Below are 23,409 nucleotides of genomic sequence, written 5' to 3'. Positions count from 1 at the left end.
GTTCAGCCTCTGTATGTATGCAGGCGTCATCCGCGTATTGTAGCTCGATGACAGAGGTTGGGGTGGTCTTGGACCTGGCCTGGAGATGGCGAAGGTTGAACAGCTTCCCACTGGTTCTGTAATTTAGTTCCACTCCAGCGGGGAGCTTGTTGACTGTGAGGTGGAGCATGGCAGCGAGGAAGATTGAGAAGAGGGTTGGGATGATGATGCAGCCCTGTTTCACCCCGGTCCGGACGTGGATTGGGTCTGTAATGGATCCGCTGGTAAAGATCATGACCTGCATGTCGTCGTGGAGCAGGCGGATGATGTTGACGGATGGGCCTTACGCTAAACATCCGTAAGACAAAGGCCCTCCACCAGCCTGTCCTCGCCGCACTGCACAACCCCCCAGTCATCAAGATCCACGGCGTGGCCCTGGACAGCGTGGACCATTTCCCATACCTCAGGAGCTTCTTATCGACAAGAGGAGACATTGATGACGAGATTTAACACCGCCTCCAGTGCGCCAATGCAGCCTTCGGCCGCCTGAGGAAAAGAGTTTCCGAAGACCAGGCCCTGGAAATCTACCTCCAAGCTCATGGTCTACAGGGCTGTAGTAATACCCGCCCTCCTATATGGCTCAGAGACATGGACCATGTACTGTAGACACCTCAAGTCGCTGGAGAAATACCACCAGCAATGGCTCTGCAAGATCCTACAAATCCTCTGGGAGGACAGACGCACCAACATTAGCGTCCTTGACCAGGCCAACATCTCCAGCATTGAAGCACTGACCACACTTTATCAGCTCTGCTTGGTGGACCATATTGTCCGCATGCCAGACACGAGACTCCCAAAGCAAGCGCTCGACTCGGAACTCCTTCACGGCAAACGAGCCAAAGGTCGGCAGCGGAAACATTACAAGGACACCCTCAAAGCCTCCCTGATAAAGTGCAACAACCCCACCGACACCTGGGAGTCCCTGGCCAAAGACCACCCTAATGGAGGAAGTGCATCTGGGAGGGTGCTGAGCACCTCGAGTCTCATTGCCGAGAGCAAGCAGAAATCAAGTGCAGGCAGCGGAAAGCTCGTGCGGCAAATCTGTCCAACCCTCCCTTATCCTCAACGACTATCTGTCCCACCTGTGACAGGGACTGTGGCTCTCTTATTGGACTGTTCAGCCACCTAAGGACTCATTCTAAGTGTGGAAGCAAGTCTTCCTCGATTCCGATTGACTGCCTATGATGATGATGATTGTTAGTGTCCTCTACCGTAAAGCCTCGTCTCTTGACCCTTCCGTTGCTTGTCTGACATCCAGTCTTGGATAAGCCGCAATTTCATCCAGTTAAACAATTGTAAGACTGAAGCCATTGTCTTCGGCCCCTGACACAAACTCACCTTTGCTACCGATTCCATCTCCCTCCTCAGCAGTTGTCTCAGGCTGAATTTGAAAGTTTGCAACCTTGGCGTCCTATTCAACCCCAAGCTGAGCTTCCGATCGCATATCTTGTTGGTCACAAAGACCACTTACTCCACCTCTAACGTCAACCGACTCCATCTCCGCCTCAGCTTGTCTGCTGCTGAAACCCTGATCTGTGCCGTTATCATCGCCAGACTCTATTTTCATGCTCTCCTGACTGGCCTCCTATCTTCTACTCTCCATAAACCTGCGCTCACTCAGTACTCTACTTCCTGTATCCTATCCCACATATAGTATCGCTCACCCGTCACCCCTTTTCTCACTGACCAATATTGGCTTCTAGTCCCCCAGCACCTCCAATTTAAAATTTAAATCCTCGCACCTTCCTTTCTGTAACTTACTCCAATCCTACAATTTCCCTCTCCCCTCCCCCCCCCTCCCCCCCCCCCCCCCCCCCGAACTTTCCATTCTTCCGACTCTGGCCTCTTGGCATTCTTCCTTCATTTGCCCTACCATTGGACGTTGTGCCTTCAGCCACCTAGGCCGCATGCTCTGGAATTCCCTGCCTAAACCACTCTGTCTCTCCAGCTCCCTCTCCTCCCTTGAGACCCTCCTTAAAACCCACCTTTTTGACCAAGTTTTTGGCTACCCCTCCGAATATCCCCTCCATTGTCTCTGCATCCATTTATTTCTGATCACACTTCTGGGATGTTCTGCTACATTGAAGACACTATATTAATGCAAGTTATGGTTGTAATTGAATGTCCAGTGAACTGTTGACAATCTAGTTGAATAACACAACATAGAAACAATCAGAGGTCCACAGATTGGATAGCCTGGAATAAAAATCAAGGTTCGTGCAGTCTTGGTCTGTAATTAGATGTACAGGTATCCAGCAGATTTTGGCAAATATGTATTTACAAAGCATGTTGAGGATATCGTGGAAGCACAGAAGGACCATGGACCAACGTTATGGTCACTTCGACTCCTTGAAGCCAGCGTTAGACTCTTGAAAATTCAGAAATGAATTTGTATCAAGTGATTCAGTCTCAAATTCAATCACATCTGAATGGATTCATGGGCCCCAATATTTACAGCGAGATGGGGAGGGAACGAATTTAACAGCAGGACCTCCTTCACGCTTTTTTTTTAAACTCTCGTATCCTGCCCGGCAACCAACCAGATTGGCAGGTTGGCCTGCTGCTGTTTGCGTAAAGCCAGCGAGAGAAGGCCGCAGCCAGGGACCATTGGGGGTGGTCCCCGGCAACCGGGAAAGATTGGGGTTGGGGGGGGGGGGGTTGGACCAACAGTTGCGGGGTGGGGGGGGGGGGAAGCAACAGCGGGAGAGATTGTAGGGCAGGAGGAAGAGGTTGAACAGACAATCGAGAGGGAGGGGAGACCAGGAGTGATCGTGTGGCACAAGTGGGAGTTGGCCAATCACAACAGAAGATTTACTTGGATTGCTCCCTTTAGTTGCCGGGTTTCCCGAGCCCTAGAAAACCCACCCCATTGCCGTTGAATTTAAATCAGGCTCCCAAATGCACTAGAAGTAAATACTGTAATTACGGACTGCCTCTCCAGTGTAGGTTACTAGGACCTTGCTATCCACCACGGTTAAAACAGAAACTGGCGCGTGCACAACTGGTTAGGGTTGGGTTTTGCAAATTTGACAATTTACCCTCCCCCGCCCCCCAATCCTCTCCTGCCTCTTGTTTGAAGGTGGCTGCGGTGTCAGAATCTATGACCTGATGGTATTAAACCCATCATCTCATCAAAAAGAAACAGTTTGAAAACTCAACCTTCTGGTTGTTGGTTTCACTCAGGACTTGACCTCGATTTAGGGTGCCATTTGCATTGTAGTTTAGGTTTGATCAATGAGTCAGCTGTAGGCCTTTAGGAGTGAGTGCAGGATATCTCGTATAGTGTAAACATCAAGCATGTCTTGGGCTCTATGCCTTTGGCATGGCTTGCCAAGTTTGTTAAACTTGTCTCCAGATACAATTTTACTACTTTTCTTTCTTGCTGATAATTTATCTGGAGTGCTTGGAGTTTACCTGTATAATCTGTCAGGATTGTCTCTCTATCTCTTTCTCCTGCTGTTTTTCCCTCTTCACTTTTTCCTCTTCACTTTCTCTTTCTTCTCTTTCTCCCTCCTCTCTCCTCCCTCCTCTTCCTCCTTTCCTCTCATTTCTTTCTCCCTCGGTTGCTCTTGTTCCCTTTCTCCTTCATGTGCTTTCTCCCTCATTGTTTCTCTTTCTCCCTCTTTTCTTTCCCCCACTCTTGCTTTCTCTCCCCTTTCTCCTTCTTTTCCCCTCTCTCCCCTTCCCTCTTTCTCTCCCCCCTCACTTTTTTCTTCCCTCACTTTGCTCCCCCCCTCTCTCATTTTGTGTCTGTGTTTGTCAGTTTTTCTCTCTGTTTATGTTAAGTACGTTTACATTTGCCTCGATCTCCATTATATTTGAGTGTAATATACTATGTTCTTGCTGTTCGTTCATTCTCTTCTCACTGCATGTATGCAAACGTTTTGTTTTGTTTGTTGCTTTGTAGCTTCCCTGTGACATACCTCAATCCTCAAGAGAGTGGGCAGGTGATCACTGAGACTTCTGCCAGTATTCCTGTGTAACCAACCACCCACAGGTTTCTAAGAACAGCTGGAGTTGACCCGCCCTCTGATTTTTAGCTACCTTCCTGGAGTGAAGTTCCTTGATCTGACAGCTTGGCTGAAATTTGGCTGTTGCTATAGGGAGGAATTATTGGCATGAATTTGCATCTTATGATTTTGCGATGTAATGTATTGGAACAACAGTACTTTGTGTCCATGGGCTACCATTGTCCTTGTTGCCCTTGCCCTTGGCATGAGTTCGGGGCTGGAAGAGGTGAGGGCCCAGGGACGGCACGGGCCAGCCCACACTGTGATGTGTGCGCACTAGGACCGTGCAGCAGAGCTGGTCTCCAGTCGTCTTGGTAAATCCTTCTCACTGGACTAAGACCTAGCTCTGTCAAGCCCGTGTGGTGGCTGGTGTGCAACGGCCACCACACGTTAAAAAAAATCCACGCACAGGCATCTTCCACCCTTCAACATGTAGTTCGGGACCTGGAATATTAGGTCCTTCATTGAAACACCTGTGAACTCGACCCTTTTTGGGTGGAAGCAAGTCATCCTCGATACGAGGGACCGCCTATGATGATGATGATGATGTTGTTTAATGAGTAAATTGGTTTGATTGTCCTCGACTCTTCTACAGGTTACAGCGAAGGTGCCAGTCACATGATGCACACTGTGATGCTGAGGTGACAGGTGCTTCAAATGTGCTTCTATCACATTGATGAAAGCTTCCATTGTACATTGCCACCACTTTTTCTTAGGCAGTCCCCCGGAGTCGAGGATGACTTGCTTCCACACTAAAATGAGTTCTGAGGTGACTGATGAGACCAATGCGGGACCTACAGTCTCTGTCACAGGTGGGGCAGATGGTGGTTGGAGGGACGGGTGCATGGAGTGCTTGGTTTGTCGTGCGCTCCTTCCGCTGTTTATACTTGGCTTCTGTGTGCTCCCAGCGAAGAATCTGGAAGTGTTCGTCGCCTTCTTGGATTCCTCTCCTCCACTTTGAGCGGTCTTGGGCCAGGGATTTCCAAGAGTCAGTGGGGATGTTACATTTTTTCAAGGAGGCTCTGAGGGTGTTCTTGAAGTGTTTTCTCTGCCCTCCTGGGGCTCGCTTGCTGGGACGTAGCTCAGTAACCATTTTTTTGCCATTGCACAGATGTGAACTGTGGAAAGACCAGGCTTGGTTGATTAATTATAAAATAATACTGACTTTTACAAAATACAGTTAGACTCTCAAATAATTACTTTTTTTTTTATTGTAGTAGTGCACAAAATTAAAAGGATACTTTGGGTAGATATTCTTGGCTCCACCATTGATGGATGTGCCTTGCAACCACCTAGGACCCAGACTCTGAAATTCCCTCCCTAAATCTCTCTGCGTCTCCATCTCTCTCTCTCCTCCTTTAAGATCCTCCTTAAATCACACCTCTGACCAAGCTTGTGGTCAATTCTCCTCGTATAGAAACACAGAAATTTACAGCGCAGAAGGAGGCCATTTCGGCCCAGCATATCCGCGCCGGCCGACAAAGAGCCGCACAGCCCTCGGTCAGCAGCCCTGAAGGTTACAAATAAACCTTTGAACAATGGCGGAACGGTAAAGAGCACCCAGCCCAACCAGTCCACCCCACACAACTGCGACACCCCTTGCACTGAAACATTCTACACTCCACCCCAACCTCTCTTGGCTTGGCATCCAGTTTTTTGATTACGCCTCTGTGAAACACTTGGGATCTTTTTCCACATTTAAGGTGCTGTATACGTGCAAACAGTAGTAATTGTCTAGCGAGCTTGATTCAAAATTGATTCAAAAATTACTCCAACTTATAAATGTTCATTTTACTCTCTCCAGGGGAAACATGCAGACGTTGTAAAACCTGTAGTGTCATCTCCCAGTCAGGTTGTTGGCAGCAGTCAGAGCGTTCAGAGAAGCGTATCCTCTATTAGTTTAGCGTCATGGAACCAACCATTGATGAATGCTTCTGTAGAGGATTTATTTGATGATTCACAGACAGAGGTGAGACAGTTCATTTGATGACCATTTATGTGACACTTTGTGGGTCAAGTTGAGTGATTCAGCCCTGTGCAATTCTTTCATGCATCTAGAAATCTTTTTTTTTAAAGTGTGACCACATTTCTCAAATACTGCATACAAGAAAATGGTGTCCACAAAATCCAGTTCACCCAAATGCAATAACAGAAATATCAGCTTCATATTATCTTATATCCTTTAAAAAATATATATATTTAATTTTAATTGTTTAATGTCCCAAGAGCATTAGTAGTCAAATAGTGCGGACTGGAGTCACGTGTGGGCCTGACTGGGTAGTGCAAGCAGGTTCCTGTCCCTGAATGACACTTGTTAACCAGTTGGACTTCTAACTGTTCCCTTTAAGTGGCCACGCAGTTCTCTGCAGCTCCTGTGTAGCCAGCTCACCGGCTTTTAAATAGGAAAAACCATGCATGCACAGTATTTTGAACCGGCCACCCAGCCCCTTAAAGAGGCCGCGCAACCAAAAATAAAATGAAAGACAACATTATTTATAACCACAGTCTGCCAGCTTTCATAGTCATTTTTTCCAGTGCCAGCCCACAAACGACCAGAATAATTGAATTCAAATTCACAACTTACCACAGTGTGATGTGAACTCATGACCTCTGGGTTGCTGGTCAGTATAGCATGTGGGCTTCTAACTGTTCCCTTTAAGCAGCCATTCTTTGTTAGTTAGTGCCACTATTTAAATGCCCATGCATCGGTGGAGATGGTATTGCTCTTGATAATACCAAACAGAAATGAATGAAGGAAAAACAAAATGAATATTGGGCCAGAAATTGCAGTCGGAGGCTTCCCCGTGGGCGGATGTCTCCAACCGAAATTTTTTTAATGAGAATGCCTGGTGGTCCCAGAGGAATGTAGACTTGCGCTCTGAAGGCTAGCAACCCTGCCCAGCGTAGGGGCCCACGTATTCCAGGAGCGTATGTGCAGCCTGGGATCACGCGAGCCGGACCAACCAATGAAAGTGGCGTATCCCCATTCACAGTAATGGTGAGTTCCGTTTGCTCCTTCCGCTCCCTGGCCTGCTCCAATGGTGCTCGCAGGAGGGGGCCACTCAGACTGCTGGGCTAGGCCGCCACGCAGCTCCTTCCGCTCCCCGGCCTGCTCCGATGGTGCTCGCAGGCCAGGGGCTGCTCGGCCTGCTGGGCTAGGCCGCCACACCGCTCCTTTGGAGCAGGCCGGGGAGCAGAAGGAGCAGCGTGGTGGCCAAGCTCAGCAGGCTGAGCGGCCCCAGCCTGCGAGCACCATCGGAACAAGCCGGGGAGCGGAAGGAACAGCGTGGCGGCAGACCACTCCAGGGAGCAGCACGTGCTGGTGCAGGAGAGCAACGGCAGCGAAGAGGGACGTCACCAAGATCCAGGTCGGAGATTGAAGCGTGGGCAGGTACTGCAGGAGCGGCGAGGTCGGGGCGAAGGAACGGCGAGAGATTGTAAAGGGATGTAATCGGGGCCCAGGAGAGGTGAAAGTTTGGGGCCCAAAAGAGGCGTGGGCCCAGGGGCAGCACGGGCCAGCCCACACTGCGATATCTGTGCAGCAGAGCAGGTCTCCAGTCGTCTTAGGTAATCCTTGCGACTGGACCAAGACCTAGCTCTGTCAAGCCCGTGTGGTGGCTGGTGTGTAAATGGTCACCACATGTTAAAAAAAATCCACGCACAGGCATCTTCCATCCTTCAAGATTTGGTTCGGAACCTGGAATTTTAGGTCCTTCATTGAAACACCTGTGAATTTTTTGACGTGGAAGCAAGTCATCCTCGATTCGAGGGACTGCCTATGATGATGATGAGCTCTGTTGGTACGGTGATCACCATTTCCATGAATTGGGAATACCCCCAAAAACACACACATTTTAAATAAATAGGAAAAGTACTTCACATATTTAAAATTAATTGAAATTTAATTAAATTAAATGTTTTAGACAAAAATTTATTTAAAAAAAAAAATTTTTCTATTTGTTTTAATGGGGGTAAAAATAAACTTACCTTAATGGATAAGGTTTTTGATATAAAAATTATTGATATCATTTTATTTTTCTATCTTTTAAAACGGAGGAATTTGAAGAACATTCATGGGGCAGAATTGGGCAAATAGCCGGGGTGCGTTGGAACTGTCAAAAGAAATTTTGACCGTTTGCAAGTGCCGGATTTCGGCGCATGCGCATTGCGCGTCGATAACCGGCACCTTGTGGGGCCTCTATGGGTGCGTGCGTGCATCGTACGCGCCCATACAGACTGCGATTTCTGACCCATTAACGCCCATCAATTTCGTCAGGAAATGATCCAAAGCTGCAAAGTAATTTAGTATGAAGTATTGAAGATTAATGTAGGGGAATCAGGTAGCCCACTAACATTTTGCATTGAATTCATGCAAAAGATTGCAGTTCAGTAATTCTTCAGAATAATTTATCACTACATTGCTCATCTCTTTACCGTTTCAAGAATCACAAAACATTGAGCAGGCCCGGTGACAGGTAAAACGGAGCAGGTAACATTAATCAACATTCAGTCACCAGCCAAAGCCATCAGCAGTGACACTGAGTGATTGGAAGAGGCATAGAGCAGTCTGTCACAATGACAAAAGGGCCAGCTCTCGATGTCAGTCCAAGGTTAGTGCATATAGAAGAGTTACTAGGGTCTCATGAAATCATCCATGTATTCAGATTCCTTGCATTTCATAACTGGCAAGAGTTTTTTTTATCATTGCTATGTTTCTGCAAAAAACTATATAGATTAACAACTGAAATTGAGTTACAAAATATGACCGAACATTCTTGCAATTCAGAGGAGTTCTTAAAACCATTTACAGCTTCATCGGACCATTTGTCGCTTGTCCGTATGCTCGTATGTTGGGTTTAATAATTATTTTCCTGTGTCGACTGCTATTATTTTATATGGAAATAGGGTGTCAACACTGGATGAGAGCATTTATTCTCAGATTTTAACCTCAATGCAATAATCCAAATGTTTGTCACATGACCTCTTGAAGTCTATTAATACAAGTTGTGAAATTGAAAGGGTTCAAAAAGACAGGCTACATGATTCCTCACTCATGTACATCTTTTATAATATTGTGTAATTATAATCTTGATAAATTATGGGATGAATGTAGAAAATCATAGCGTCCTCTGGAGAAAATGTAATTCTTGAGCAGGGTGAAGAGTGTCATCCTCCTGATTGGCACAGACAGGGAAAGCTGCAAAAAGCAGCATTTCATGAGGTTTGTGTGATTGATTTTTCCTACCCAATTTCACTTGAGTCAGCGAGGTTGGAAGTTCATAAAGGTGCAGCGTGAGATTCAAAATTTGCTATTGAGATTGTCCCCCAAAAAATGGAAGAAGTTCTTCCAGTATCCTGGCCATCATTCTCCAATTCATGCCTGTCATTTTTAGTTAGGTTAATCGGTATGGTTTCGAAGGGGAAAGAAAACTGAATAAAACTCACCACAAGAGAGAGAAAAACACAGAGAGGGAACAAATCTGATTTTTTTTTTCTTCTTTCGATGGGGGAGTTTTTAAACACCACCGAAAGTATATATTAGTTCATGGCTCGAGGTGTTGAATGGCCTACACCTGTTCCTATGTTCCATGTGTGAATCATCAGGAGGATTATAGTGCAGTTAATGCACACATTTCCTCTATTTTCACCGATGCAGGGCTTGCTGCAGAAGACCCATGTGGAGCAACTCATTGTGGCCACCCTGCACTGGCCTCGTTAAACACTGTTCTTCGTGACCTTGGCAGTAAGCCAAGCCAACATTCTTCTGCCTCACAGATGGGAGCTGCTGTCACAAAAGGGGAATCCGATTTACCACCCAGAGCTGACATACTTTCAGCTGATGGCATGTTTATTGAATGCCATTGATTTCTAATCCAAGTTCTTTTCTTGTCTGTGGTTGAGACCCTGAAAAGTTCAAGGAAAACTTTCACTAAGCAGGCTTATAATGCCCAGTGATGGAATTTGTGGAATGGTGTGTGGTTAGGTCTATCTTCAGGTTCATTATATTCTACAATATCTGCTTAAGCTGGATCTAAAGCTCTTTCTAGTTGAGTATATGTGGCTGCTATCCGGGCCAGTCATGATACTCCGTAGTTTCCTCATCCCTTCTTGTCTTGCTTTAGGTGAGCTGTGGGGTCATTGCATCCAGGTAGTCCTTCCCCTAGTTCCTAACTGGGATTATAATGTAATCTTGAATAAGATGGTATATGCACCATTTGAATTGTTCAAGTTTCTGATTTGGAAGATAGCACAGTTAATGTTAGGTTCAGTCCTCTGAGTTTTAAAAAATGTATTCATTAAATGTGGGTATCGCTGGCAAGGCCAGCATTTATTGCCCATCCCTAATTGCCCTTGAGCAGGTGGCGGTGAGCCGCCGCCTTGAACTGCTGCAGTTCATGCGCTACAGGCTGTAGTCCAGCATTATTTGGCATGACAGTGCTTGGAATCGCCGAGTTTCTTCCCGCGTTGCTCTTGGGGAGGTAGCTAACGAGGGTACAACAATCAGATGAGTATTTTAGGCGTTGCTGTGTAGATTGTGTTCTCCAAACTCGGGCTTTCGGAAGCCCCAGCAGTTATTTATGTCAAGTGAAAAGAAGGCTTTGGATGACTTGGTGGTAAATTGGTTAGTGAGTACATGCTCCCCTGTACCATTTACCTATCCCAGAGGTCTCTTCTACTCTATCCTTAGGTTTCCATTGACAATGTCTGGAAGACAGCTATGTGGAGTACCCTCATACCTTTACCAGGATTTACTGTCTAAATTTGGAATTTGGTCTCCACCTGAGGCAGTATTTTTGTCAGGGCTGTTTTGGCAGCAAGGGTTGGGTGTGCCCTCCTAAATTAGTACTATTTTCACATGGCTTCTGAGAGCAATGTTGTCTTGCTGATACATTGAAGATGGTTCTTGCTCAATGATGACTTGCTGTTACACAAGCAGTCAGACAGCACAGTGGTGACTATGGAGTCGAGGTTGGTCTGGAAAGGTAGCGATGGATATTGTCATGTGTGTAGCAGCTGTCTCATGCCTACTGATAATTTCACTGAAAGGCATGTAGAGGAGGAAGAGGTGAGTGTGCAGAGACAGAAGGAGAAATCATTATAGTAGATCTGCTGATTTTTGGAACAGTTAAGAGTGGGAGCAAATAAGAGTGGTGCTACAGAGTTGGACTGTTGCAGTGTATGCATCAGAAATAATACAACCTACTCATCGTGTACTCCAGAAAACATTTTGCGGCAGATCATACAGCTCAGGCTAAAACTACAAATCATATTATTTAAAAAGTAAAGTTATATAGAAGCAAGAATAAATTGGCAGACAAATACAACAAACATTGTACTTGCCCATACTTACTTTGGATTACATAGGATATACGGCACAGAAACAGACCATTCAGCCCAACCAGTCCATGCCAACGTTTATGCTCCACTTGAGCCTCCTCCTGTGTTTTTCCTCATCTAAATCTAGCAGCATAACCCTCTATTTCCTTCTCCCTCACATACTTGTCCAGCCTCCCCTTAAATGCATCTATACTATTCGCTTCAACCACTCCCTTTGGAAGTGAGTTCCACATTCTCACCACTCTTTGGGTAAAGAAGTTTCTTCTGAATTCCCTATTGGATTTCTTGGTGATTCTCTTATATTGATGGCCTCTAGTCATGCTCTTCCCCACAAGTGGAAACACGCTCTCTGTATCCACTCTATCCAAACCTTTCATCATTTTAAAGACCTTTCAGCCTTTTTTCAAGAGAAAAGAGACCCAGCCTGTTCATCCTCGCATTTCTGGTATCATCCTTGTAAATCCTCTCTGCACCCTTTTCAGTGCATCAATCCTTTTTATAATATGGTGACCAGAATTGTACTCAGTACTCGAAGTGTGGTCTAACCAAGGTTTGATACAAGTTTAGCATAACTTCCCTACTTTTCAATTCCATACCTCTAGAAATAAACCCTAGTGCTTGATTTGCTTTCTTTATGGCCTTGCCAACCTGTGTCGCAACTTTTAGTGATTTGTGTATTTGTTCTGAGAGATCCATTTGTTCCTCTACTCTGCCTCGACTCTCACCTTCCAAATAATAAGTGACCTCCCTATTCTTCCTACCAAAATGTAATACCTCACATTTATCTGTGTTGAACTTTATTTGCCAATTATATGCCCATTCGGCAAGTTTATTAATGTCCTCCTGTAATTTGTTGCAGTCCTCCTCAGTATTGACTCTGCCCTCCCCCCCCACCCCCCCCCAATTTGGTGTCATCCGCAAATTTAGAAATTGTGTTTTTGATTCCAAAGTATAAATGGTTAATATAAGTTGTGAACAGCAGTGGTCCCAGCACTGATCCTTGTGGAACACCACTACCCACCTTCTGCCACTGTGAATAGCTACCTTTTATTCTTATTCTCTGCTTTCTGTCTTGAAGCCAGCTAGCTATCCATTCTGCTACTGCATTCTCTGACCTTGTTCATCAGTCTATTATGGGGTACCTTATCGTAGGCCTTTTGAAAATCTAGATAAATTACATCTACTTCATCTGTTCCAAAACAAATATTCTGAAGTCTTGGCCAGTTTCTTCAGTAACCTTTGAACAGGAGTCCATGAAGAAAAACTTTACATGAGCAATAAACCTCATTGAGCCATTATTAATCCTGACTCATAGTAGCACAGAGCGGTAAGAAGCTAAAGAATGTGGGGCACCACCTTCTTACATATCTCGATATACTTTGATGCCCATGGTAGTGTAAACGAAGACAAGAGACTAACAGTGAGTCAAGGAGTGTAATCAATTCCAACAACGCCTAGTCAAACAAGAATTGCCTTAATTGGAGTCAGACTGCAAACTGGTGCTTGTGTATTCTCCCCTTGGAAATTAATGCCACCAGAGAGAAAATCATTATTTCTTGGTCTCAAACCAGATTAAGCCACACATGACGGCTGACTGAACCCCCTTTAAGCAAGCAGTAACCAGAAACGATTTTCAATTGTTATTGTGCTGCGCCTAGTAAGAAACTTATCTGAAGGGATTTTAGGCACGTTTATTGCAGTTGTTTTCAAATTTCTTACAAACAATCTCTTTTGTAAAGGCAGTAATTGAAAATATAGAGAAACTAACCTCTCTCCCAAAAAAACAGAAAATACCTTAGTAACACAAGAATAGGAATGTCTGTAGATTGACTTTAAAAAAAAAACGTAGCAATTTTTTGGGTGGGAACATAGAAAATAGGTGCAGGAGTAGGCCATTCGGCCCTTCGAACCTGCACCAACATTCAATATGATCATGGCTGATCATGCAACTTCAGGACCCCTTTCCTGCTTTCTCTCCATACCCCTTGATCCCTTTAGCCGTAAGGGCCACATCTAACTCCCTTTTGAATATATCGAACGAACTGGCCCCAACAACTTTCTGTGGTAGAGAATTCCACAGGTTAACTCTCTGGGTGAAGAAGTTTCTCCTCATCTCGGTCCTAAATGGCTTACCCCTTATCCTTAGACTGTGATCCCTGGTTCTGGACTTCCCCAACATTGAGAACATTCTTCCTGCATCTAACCTGTCCAATCCCGTCAGAATTTTTTATGTTTCTATGAGATCCCCTCTCATTCTTCTAAATTTCAATGAATAAAAGCCGAGTCGATCCAGTCTTTCTTCATATGTCAGTCCTGCCATCCCGGGAATCAGTCTGGTGAACCTTCGCTGCACTCCCTCAATAGCAAGAATGTCCTTCCTCAGATTAAGAGACCAAAATTGTACACAATATTCCAGGTGTGGCCTCACCAAGTCCTGTACAACTGCAGTAAGACCTTCCTGCTCCTATACTCAAATCCCCTCGCTATGAAGGCCAACATGCCATTTGCCTTCTTCACCACCTGCTGTACCTGCATGCCAACCTTCAATGACTGATGTACCATGACACCCAGGTCTCGTTCAATCTCCCCTTTTCTTAATCTGTCACCATTCAGATAATATTCCATTGACTCTGGATCAGTTCCTATGGAGTGGAGGGTAGCCAATGTAACCCCACTTTTTAAAAAAGGAGGGAGAGAGAAAACAGGGAATTATAGACCGGTCAGCCTGACATCGGTAGTGGGTAAAATGATGGAATCAATTATTAAGGATGTCATAGCAGTGCATTTGGAAAGAGGTAATATGATGGGTCCAAGTCAGCATGGATTTGTGAAAGGGAAATCATGCTTGACAAATCTTCTGGAATTTTTTGAGGATGTTTCCAGTAGAGTGGATAAGGGAGAACCAGTTGATGTGGTATATTTGGACTTTCAGAAGGCGTTCGACAAGGTCCCACACAAGAGATTGATGTGCAAAGTTAGAGCACATGGGATTGGGGGTAGTGTACTGACATGGATTGAGAACTGGTTGTCAGACAGGAAGCAAAGAGTAGGAGTAAATGGGTACTTTTCAGAATGGCAGGCAGTGACTAGTGGGGTACCGCAAGGTTCTGTGCTGGGGCCCCAGCTGTTTACACTGTACATTAATGATTTAGACGAGGGGATTAAATGTAGTATCTCCAAATTTGCGGATGACACTAAGTTGGGTGGCAGTGTGAGCTGCGAGGAGGATGCTATGAGGCTGCAGAGCGACATGGATAGGTTAGGTGAGTGGGCAAATGCATGGCAGATGAAGTATAATGTGGATAAATGTGAGGTTATCCTCTTTGGTGGTAAAAACAGAGAGACAGACTATTATCTGAATGGTGACAGATTAGGAAAAGGGGAGGTGCAAAGAGACCTGGGTGTCATGGTACATCAGTCATTGAATGTTGGCATGCAGGTACAGCAGGCGGTTAAGAAAGCAAATGGCATGTTGGCCTTCATAGCGAGGGGATTTGAGTACAGGGGCAGGGAGGTGTTGCTACAGTTGTACAGGGCCTTGGTGAGGCCACACCTGGAGTACTGTGTACAGTTTTGGTCTCCTAACCTGAGGAAGGATATTCTTGCTATTGAGGGCGTGCAGCGAAGGTTCACCAGACTGATTCCCGGGATGGCGGGACTGACCTATCAAGAAAGACTGGATCAACTGGGCTTGTATTCACTGGAGTTCAGAAGAATGAGAGGGGACCTCATAGAAACGTTTAAAATTCTGACGGGGTTAGACAGGTTAGATGCAGGAAGAATGTTCCCAATGTTGGGGAAGTCCAGAACCAGGGGACACAGTCTAAGGATAAGGGGGAAGCCATTTAGGACCGAGATGAGGAGGAATTTCTTCACCCAGAGAGTGGTGAACCTGTGGAATTCTCTACCACAGAAAGTTGTTGAGGCCAATTCACTAAATATATTCAAAAAGGAGTTAGATGAAGTCCTTACTACTAGGGGAATCAAGGGGTATGGTGAGAAAGCAGGAATGGGGTACTGAAGTTGCATGTTCAGCCATGAGCTCATTGAATGGCAGTGCAGGCTAGAAGGACCGAATGGCCTACTCCTGCACCTATTTTCTATGTTTCTATATTCTGCCTTCCTGTTTTTGTCACCAAAGTGGATAACCTCACATTTATTTACATTATACTGCATCTGCCATGCATTTGCCCACTCACCTAACCTGTCCAAGTCACCCTGCAGCCTCTTAGCATCCTCCTCACAGCTCACACCGCCACCCAGCTTAATGTCATCTGCAGACTTGGAGATATTTCCTCCTGTTTGCAACCTGAAGAACAACTAAACTCCCCTTTGGTTCTCCAGCAGGCAATTAAAATCTGCAAGCTTCCTTCATCAACAGAAATTAACCTCCAATCGACCTTAGCACTTACACATTGACCATGACCATAGACCTTAAAAGGACAGGCGAAATTAAACACAACTCTGCGTTGGTAGCACAGTAATATTTTGTGTTGCAAGTGCCAATCCTGCTGTTGTAATAAAACAGTGTACCATTTCACTTGCCATAAGCAATGCCCCAACAGCTATGCATCTCCCTTACTATGAGTAGTGCCACGGGAGATGAACATGATGCTAATCAACGTCGCAGATATTGTCACCACCGCTAAAGGAGCAACTGAGAATTCTTTTCATCTTTTGCAGCTTTGCAGGAAGGAAAGTCTAGCATGCTTTTTTTTTAATATATTGAAAACAAAAATTCTGTTCAAAATTCTGATTTAAAACAAAGAACACATTGCATTCTTTTAACCACCATGCCAGGTCTACTTGCTCCCATGACAGTCCAGTGCCATCAGCGACTGGGAGCCATTGCAGCTCCATTGATTGCAGAGGAAGCTGTGGCTTTGAATTAGCCTTTCAGCCAATTTTGGGTTGCTTAACCCTGAGAAAATGCTCCACCACCCGAGTACCCAGTCCAGTCCAAAGTCATGCCCCCATTTGGTGGAGCTCTTCCCCACCACTGACATTATTAGAAGAGTGTAGAGACAAGAAGGCAAAATATGCACACCCCACTGTGAAATTTGAAACAAGTTAATCCAATATTTTTGACTTTTCAATGTACAATTGGGGAAGGACTTTGAACAGGAAAGTAATCCTTCTGCACTTTTCTTCCATGTTCATAGAAAATAGAAACATAGAAAATAGGTGCAGGAGTAGGCCATATCTGTAACCTTTTGATGCAATTGTATACATCTGCATGCTGAAAGGGACAGGAAAGGTATATGTGAGGAAGAGGCAGAAGGAATAGAAATGTAGCAGAAGGTAGTGCAGTCTAAGCTGGTTAAGGATAATTGCACTTTTATACTTGAAATTGGTAATCTGAGATATAATTATTTAAAAGAAAGAACTCGCATTTATATAGAGTCTTTCACAACTTCAGGACACCCCAAAGCACTTTACAGCCAATGAAGTCCTTTTGAAGTGCAGTCACCATTGTGTAGGGAAATGGCGACAGCTAAATTTGTGCACAGCACAGATCCTTTAGTTGTTGGTTGAGGGATAAATATTGGCCAGGACACTGAGAGAACTCCCCTGCTGTTTTTTATATCTATCTGATGGGCAAACATGGTTTAATGTTTCATTCAAAAGATGGGCTCCTCTGACAGTGCCACACTCAAGTGTCAGCCTCGTGTTTGTGCTCAAGTCTCCGGGGTGGGGCTTGAACCCACAACCTTCTGACTCAGACTACCAGTGAGCCACGACTTTCACAGAAAGGGCCATCTCGCCTGTCCCATATAGTTGTGATGCCTTGTGCATCACAATTAAGACATTCCCTACCCACCACGACAATTGTAATCTTCCGAGAGAGGTGAAAAACTATATTTAAAAAAATCCAAGGCCAATTATGAGGGGAAAAAATCATGGAAAATTGCTCTCCGGCTCCTTCCTTAAACTTCACAAGCAAATGATTATTTGAACAACATGCTCTTTAAATTAAAAAAAAAGGGGCTCATTAACTTGCATGTACAATACACCTGACATACAACAGAGCAGAAAAGGCAAATAAGTTACTTATAGAAGTACTAGTTAAAATAAATACTGTCTTGAAATTCAGTGTTTCTTTGTTAATCTCATCACTCCAAAAGAAAGCATAAAACATCAATGTATTGAAACTGTATTTAAAGTAAAAAAAATAATTGCCAGACTGTTGTGAATAAATAATTCACTGAGGACATTACTTTGAAGAACCTTGTTGCTCTGTCTTAATGTGCTGGCTAACAAGGCAATCGCATTCCTTGCTGTTATTAAGCATTGCCAGTTGATGGGTTTGAGCTTGTAGGTCCCATCACCTTTGGGATAATAATGTGCTTAAAAATGTTTAAGATATTGGGCCCGAAATCCAGTACTGCTGGAAAGCTGGTGCTCCCCCACCTTTTTGTGGCCATTAGCGCCAACATTTTTTCGTGGCTGGGCCATCCCATATTCAGCTGCAAAAGTGAACAAATGGGTTCCAGCGCTAATGAACCCTTCCAAAGTGGATTTTTCAGCAGTGTGGCTGTCTTAATTTGAGAAATTCAGCATGCAGGTAAGGGATTCTAATGAGCCAGCTGCTTCCTGGCCTTTTTAAAGGCCATTGCTTGCAGCAAGGCCCTGAGGGGGAAGGAGGTTGGAAGGATGGCTGGTGTAAGAGATGCAAGGAGAGCCAACAGGTTCACTGATGTGGAGCTGGAGACACTGATGGACGGTGTGGAGGACAAAAGAAGAATACTATTTCCTGACGTGGGGAGACCTGGCAGACCGCCAGTACATAATCCATTGAGGGAGATTGCAGGGGAGGTGTCGGGCACCTCCATATATGTGAGGACGCACCCTCCCAGATGGGGAGCTGGCCAGTCTGCACCCGGCCCTTCCAGGATCCTCCTGATCCTGCGCCTCCTCCTCCTGAGGTGGTACTGCTGGCTCGACCTCCAGCAGCTGTCCCCTCATGATGTCCAGGTTGTGCAGCATGCAGCAGACCACAACGATTATGGAGACCCCATTGGGAGTACTGCAAGCTGCCACCAGAACAGTCCAGGCACCGGAATCTCTGCTTTAGGATGCCTATGCACTGCTCGATGATGCACCTGGTGGCACAATGAGTGTCATTATGTGCATGCTCTGGCGCTGTCCTGGGGTTTCGCAGTGGAGTGAGCAGCCAAGTTGTCAGAGGATATCCCTTGTCCCCAAGCAGCCAACCGCAATACTGATTCGGGCCGGTGAAGACGGTGAGCACACTGGTCTGGTGCCGAATGAATGAATCATGGCTGCTGCCTCCCTTCCCCGCTGCCTGTCTGCACGATGCTGACGGTAATGCCTTCGCCTGTGTGCCGCCCTGCTTCTGACCAGATGTACCAGGTGTTGCCCTCCCAACACTCCTCCCATCCTCAGGATGACCCTGCCAAGCAAGTCTCTGCAGCCCACGGGCCTCCGCTAAAGAGTCAGACCTGAAAGTTGTACAAAAGTACAAGGGTATGTGCAAACCTCTGAGCAGCACTCAGCAGGTTTAATGGAGCCAAAGCAATTAATAAAAGCATATGAAAAGATAAATACTGCGCATGCTGGAAAATGAAATAAAAACAATAAAACAATATGAAAAGATAAATACTGAGGATGCATGCCGGAAAATTAAATTAAAAACAATAAGTAATAAAACTATTTACCTACCAAAGGGCCCCAGTGTTCGAGCACCGCATTGAAAACCTCGCGGGGACACTGCCGGGAAAAGTCCTACCTTCTCCTCGGTGAATTTCACTGTCCTGGTGGCTTTTCAGTGGCCCACACGCTGCTTCCCTCTCCGCTGGAAACCTTCCTTTACAGTGGCTTCACCGCACCGTTTCCAGCAGAAGTGAACACCGCTCAAATCCTCCCCGAGCTGGATATGGTTCAGGGAGGGAAAATTACCCGACCGCTGCGGCCGATCGATTTTTTTTTGATCGGCTGCCCAAACTGCTGTAACTGTCCCTTCGGGGATGGTGAATTTCGGGCCCATTAGCTCTTCACTTTGCATTGGTAGGCCATGCTCTTTGAGATGAGATGAGCTACATCTATCAATACTGCCCTTGCCTGCAAGTTAAATTATTAAGCGTAATAATTCTTAAACCTGTGAGACTTGTGTTAAATATGTATTTCTGGTAGCATAGGCTCAGAAGTCACTCTAAAGGGCTCTGGAGATGTGCCTCCAGGCTAATTGAGTACAAAGTATGAATCATATTGCAAATTCACAGTATTATTTTTTGCTGTATTAATATATCCGTATCAATTCTGTGCACAAAGGTATTTAACAATATATGTATCCAGTCACTAGCATACAAATCTGCTGACATAGAGTCACCGTGGCAGCTTTTCTCACTAATTTTGACAATTCACAATTGTCAGCTGCTACACTGAGGGCGCAGTTGTCCTCGACTTGAATTGGAGTCCTCGAATCATAGATGGTTGATGGTTGATTGTTATATGCAGAATTACTAAAGAGAATCTATTAATTTGATTTTCTGGATTAAGTGCCTGAGATTAAAATCAATAAAAAGATGAATGGAGTATACAGAGGGTAATTGGATTGAAATGTAGCAGATTTTGGCTGGGACCAAGATGTTTGGCTGCTATGGACGAGTGGCTGTGTTAAGCAGGTGACGATAGAACAGGTAATTCAGTAATTCAGACTGGATCATCAACACTGTTTGCCATTGGGATTTAACACGACGTGCTGATTGCATGTTGTTCTTGTCTTCCAGGGCTGCAGTCAGTCAACCAAAAGGAAGCTCCCAGAATGGTTTGGCTCTTCAAACCCACAGAAAATGTCCTGTGCGATCAAGAAGAAAATGAAAAAGGCAAAAGGACTCTTCAATTGAACCTATTTTGCTACCATTAGTCTTCAGACAAACCTCTGAACTCTACAGAACTCCTGGTGACAAAACGCAAGCCACTTGGGCCAGGCCCAACGCTCCGATTGTATTGCACACGCCCTAATTCTGCCAGAGACATCCTGGTGCGGAGCATTCAACTAGGCAGGAGGAAAGCAGCAGAAGATGGCAAAATGATATTCTTATACTAAAGTCCTTGTATTTTTAAAACAAAATCTTGAATATATCAGAATTCACTGTTCATTTTTTAATGACATTCTTTCTGCAATATGGAAAATACTCACATAGCACCTGTTTTCTTGCTGTGAACATATATTGCTGAATCCTGCAACAGATGATCATTCTCCACCATTTGTGCTTTGGAAATGCAATGAAAGTGGAATTGTTTCTGCAGTAACATGAGCAACAAACAGGACGTTTTGGCGATGGTTTGTTTCTCATTTTCCTTTGAAACTGTATTGTACATTAAGATATTCCGTTGCAACAAAAGTTGAGAGAACATATCCTTGTGCTACCTGATAACCATTGTCACTTTGCAATTCTAGAAGGACTCGCACTAGCAGAAAACCTATAGGAACTGCACCATTGTACAATATGTACTAAGGATGGTTCTGTGGACTATTCTCGATAAATTAAAAGGAAACACTACACATTAACTGGTGCCAGAAGATGCGTGATATCTTCATGCAAAAGATATTTTTTGTGATTTTTAAAAAAATCTTTTGTTAAATTCTACAGTTGATTTCTAGTTGACCTCCCACATGAACATGTTGCCTATTCTGTTCAGCACATAATCTTTGGGTTTCCAAAATTCATTTTTGTAAGGTTGGGAAAGTGGCATCATGTTTTGGAGCATTCATGCACTGTGTCACAAAGTGTTAGAATGTGTGCATTTGCTCCTTTGCTTTCCAGTGTAGAGAATTTCCCAGTCTCAGTCATGCAATCAAGGAGCATGTCAAGCAGTGCTCAGGCACTTCCCCAAATGAGGGGAACATCTGGAAGTAGTCATCCTAAGTTGCTGTGATGAACTCCTCAGCTGCAACTTTTTTCAGACATCTTTGAACAGGGCATCCGCTCACCTTTTTTGAACTGAGGTATTTGTGTGTCCCCATGAGGCATAAGGAGAGAGGTGCTGTCATAATGCATACGGAAGAGATGTTGGAAAAGGAGACTACTTCTAAATATTGATAGTTTTAAGTCCATGTATAATTGAACTATATTAAATTGGCAGAGTTTTCACTTCCTATTTTTTACAGGATCTGGTTAGATTTTTCTAAACCGTGTTAAAGAAATATCTCCAAAGAGGCTTATGCTGTGTTTACTGTCTTCATTAAAATAAATGTTGGGCAAAATGCATTATCATTTTTGTTAAAAAACCTTTCAAATTTAACAGGTCGGTAGATGAAACCCATGGTGGCAGACTGCGCTATTTGTTCTGTTTGTGTATTTTTGAATAAGTAAAGTCAGTGTCTTGTCAGAACACTATTAATTGGCAATAAATAAGTTTCTACCTATCTCTGGTGCTACACGGTTTTACTCTTGTTGGGTATAAATCAATTTTGGAAGTTCTGTTGCTTGACGATAAAAGGGCCTGGAATTCCAATGGTGCTGCTGGAACTTCCACTCGCTTTCAGGCACTGACCCACCCTGTCAGTTTTGGAGTCATCTCATTTAAGTATGCGGAAATGTGCAGGCTGTATGGAGGGCGGGCGGGGGGGGGGTGGGAGGGTTGGAGCGCGGGGGGGGGGGGGGGGGGCGGGGGGGTGGGAGGGTTGGAGCAGGGTGTTCCCTTGTTCTGGAGCCCTCAAGTATTTATCCCGTTCCCTTTTGAAAGTTAATATTGAAACTGCTTTCATCACCATTTCAGCAAGTGCGCTCCAGATCATCATAACTTGCTGCGGAAAAAGATTTCTTCTTAGCTCGCCTCTGGCTCTTTTGCCAATTACCTGAAATCTGCGGCCTCTGGTTACCAACCCTTCTGCCACTGGAAACCGTTTCTCCTTATTTACTCTATCGCAACCCTTCATGATTTTGAGCACCACCTATTAAATCTCTCCTTAACCTTCTCTGCTCTAAGGATAGCAACCATTCCGCCATTCAATTAGATTACGGCTGATCTGTATCTTAACTCCATCAGCCAGCATAGATTCCGTTACCCTTAATACCTGAATACTAACAAAATCCATCAATCTCAGCTTTGAAATTTTCAATTGACCCAGCCTCCACAGCTTTTTGGGGAAGAGAGTTCCAGATTTCTACTACCCTTTGTGTGAAGAAGTGTTTCCTGACATCACCCCTAAAGTGGCCTAGCTTTAATTTTATGGCTGTGTCCCCTTGTTTTGGACACCTCCACCAAAGGAAATAGTTTCTCTCTATCTACCCTTTGATCATCTTAAACATCTCTTATAGATCTCCCCTTAATCTTCGATAATCAAGAGAATACTAACCTAGTCTGCAATCTGTCCCCATAATTTAATTCTTTGGTTAATGTTTTTGTAACATTAACTAAATGTCATTACTTGCGATACTTGTGTACTTGTATTAGAAATTCACCTCATCATTTGTTCAACCTCCACATACCACAACAGGTGTTGCCACAACCCGCAGCCTAAAAATACCAGGGAATGTGTATCTTTAATAGGATTGCAGCCTATGCATTCAGGTGATCTCTTCCCACTCTGCTGTCTTTAAAGGCTCATTCTGGGCAGTTCCCTTTTGCCATCGTTTTTGCTGTTAGCAAGTCAATTTGTTCTATCTCTCACCAGGAGAAGTTTAATGCTTAGTTACTTTTGATCATGTAGAATGGAGTTCTCTTGAAGTTTCCTCTGAGTCAAACGGTCGATACTTCAGGTCCCAGTCCAGAAATCTGAGCACACAATCTAGGCTGATCCCATGGCACTATTTCGAAGAAGAGCAGGGGAGTTCCTGCCCAATATTTATCCCTGAACCAACATCACTAAAACATTTTTTGGTTGTTTATCTCATTGCTGCTGGTGGAACCTTGTTGTGCACATTTCCCTACATTACAACAGTGACTGCACTTCAGAAAGTATTTCATTAGCTGTGAAGTGTTTTGGGACAGCCTGAGGTCTTGAAATCTGCAGTATAAATACAAGTTCTTTTTTCATTTATCCCCTGATGCT

At 44.6% G+C, this 23,409-nt stretch overlaps 1 protein-coding gene across 5 annotated transcripts in view; it reads left to right on the top strand.

The window, feature by feature from the left end:
* The window catches only part of wrn (WRN RecQ like helicase), a 139,334-nt gene extending 117,579 nt beyond the window's left edge, over positions 1-21,755 (top strand). For all 5 annotated transcript variants that reach the window (XM_070872508.1, XM_070872521.1, XM_070872503.1 and 2 more), the window contains 2 exons: positions 5,854-6,018; positions 20,138-21,755. In XM_070872508.1, the coding sequence (XP_070728609.1) occupies positions 5,854-6,018; positions 20,138-20,254 (282 nt within the window). In that variant the 3' untranslated portion in view covers positions 20,255-21,755. The remainder of the gene's footprint in view (positions 1-5,853; positions 6,019-20,137) is intronic.
* Positions 21,756-23,409: the final 1,654 nt, after the last annotated feature.

Source organism: Pristiophorus japonicus, chromosome 2 (assembly GCF_044704955.1).
Source record: "Pristiophorus japonicus isolate sPriJap1 chromosome 2, sPriJap1.hap1, whole genome shotgun sequence".
Classification (NCBI taxonomy): domain Eukaryota; kingdom Metazoa; phylum Chordata; class Chondrichthyes; family Pristiophoridae; genus Pristiophorus; species Pristiophorus japonicus.
This window is presented reverse-complemented; position numbering and strand designations above follow the sequence as displayed.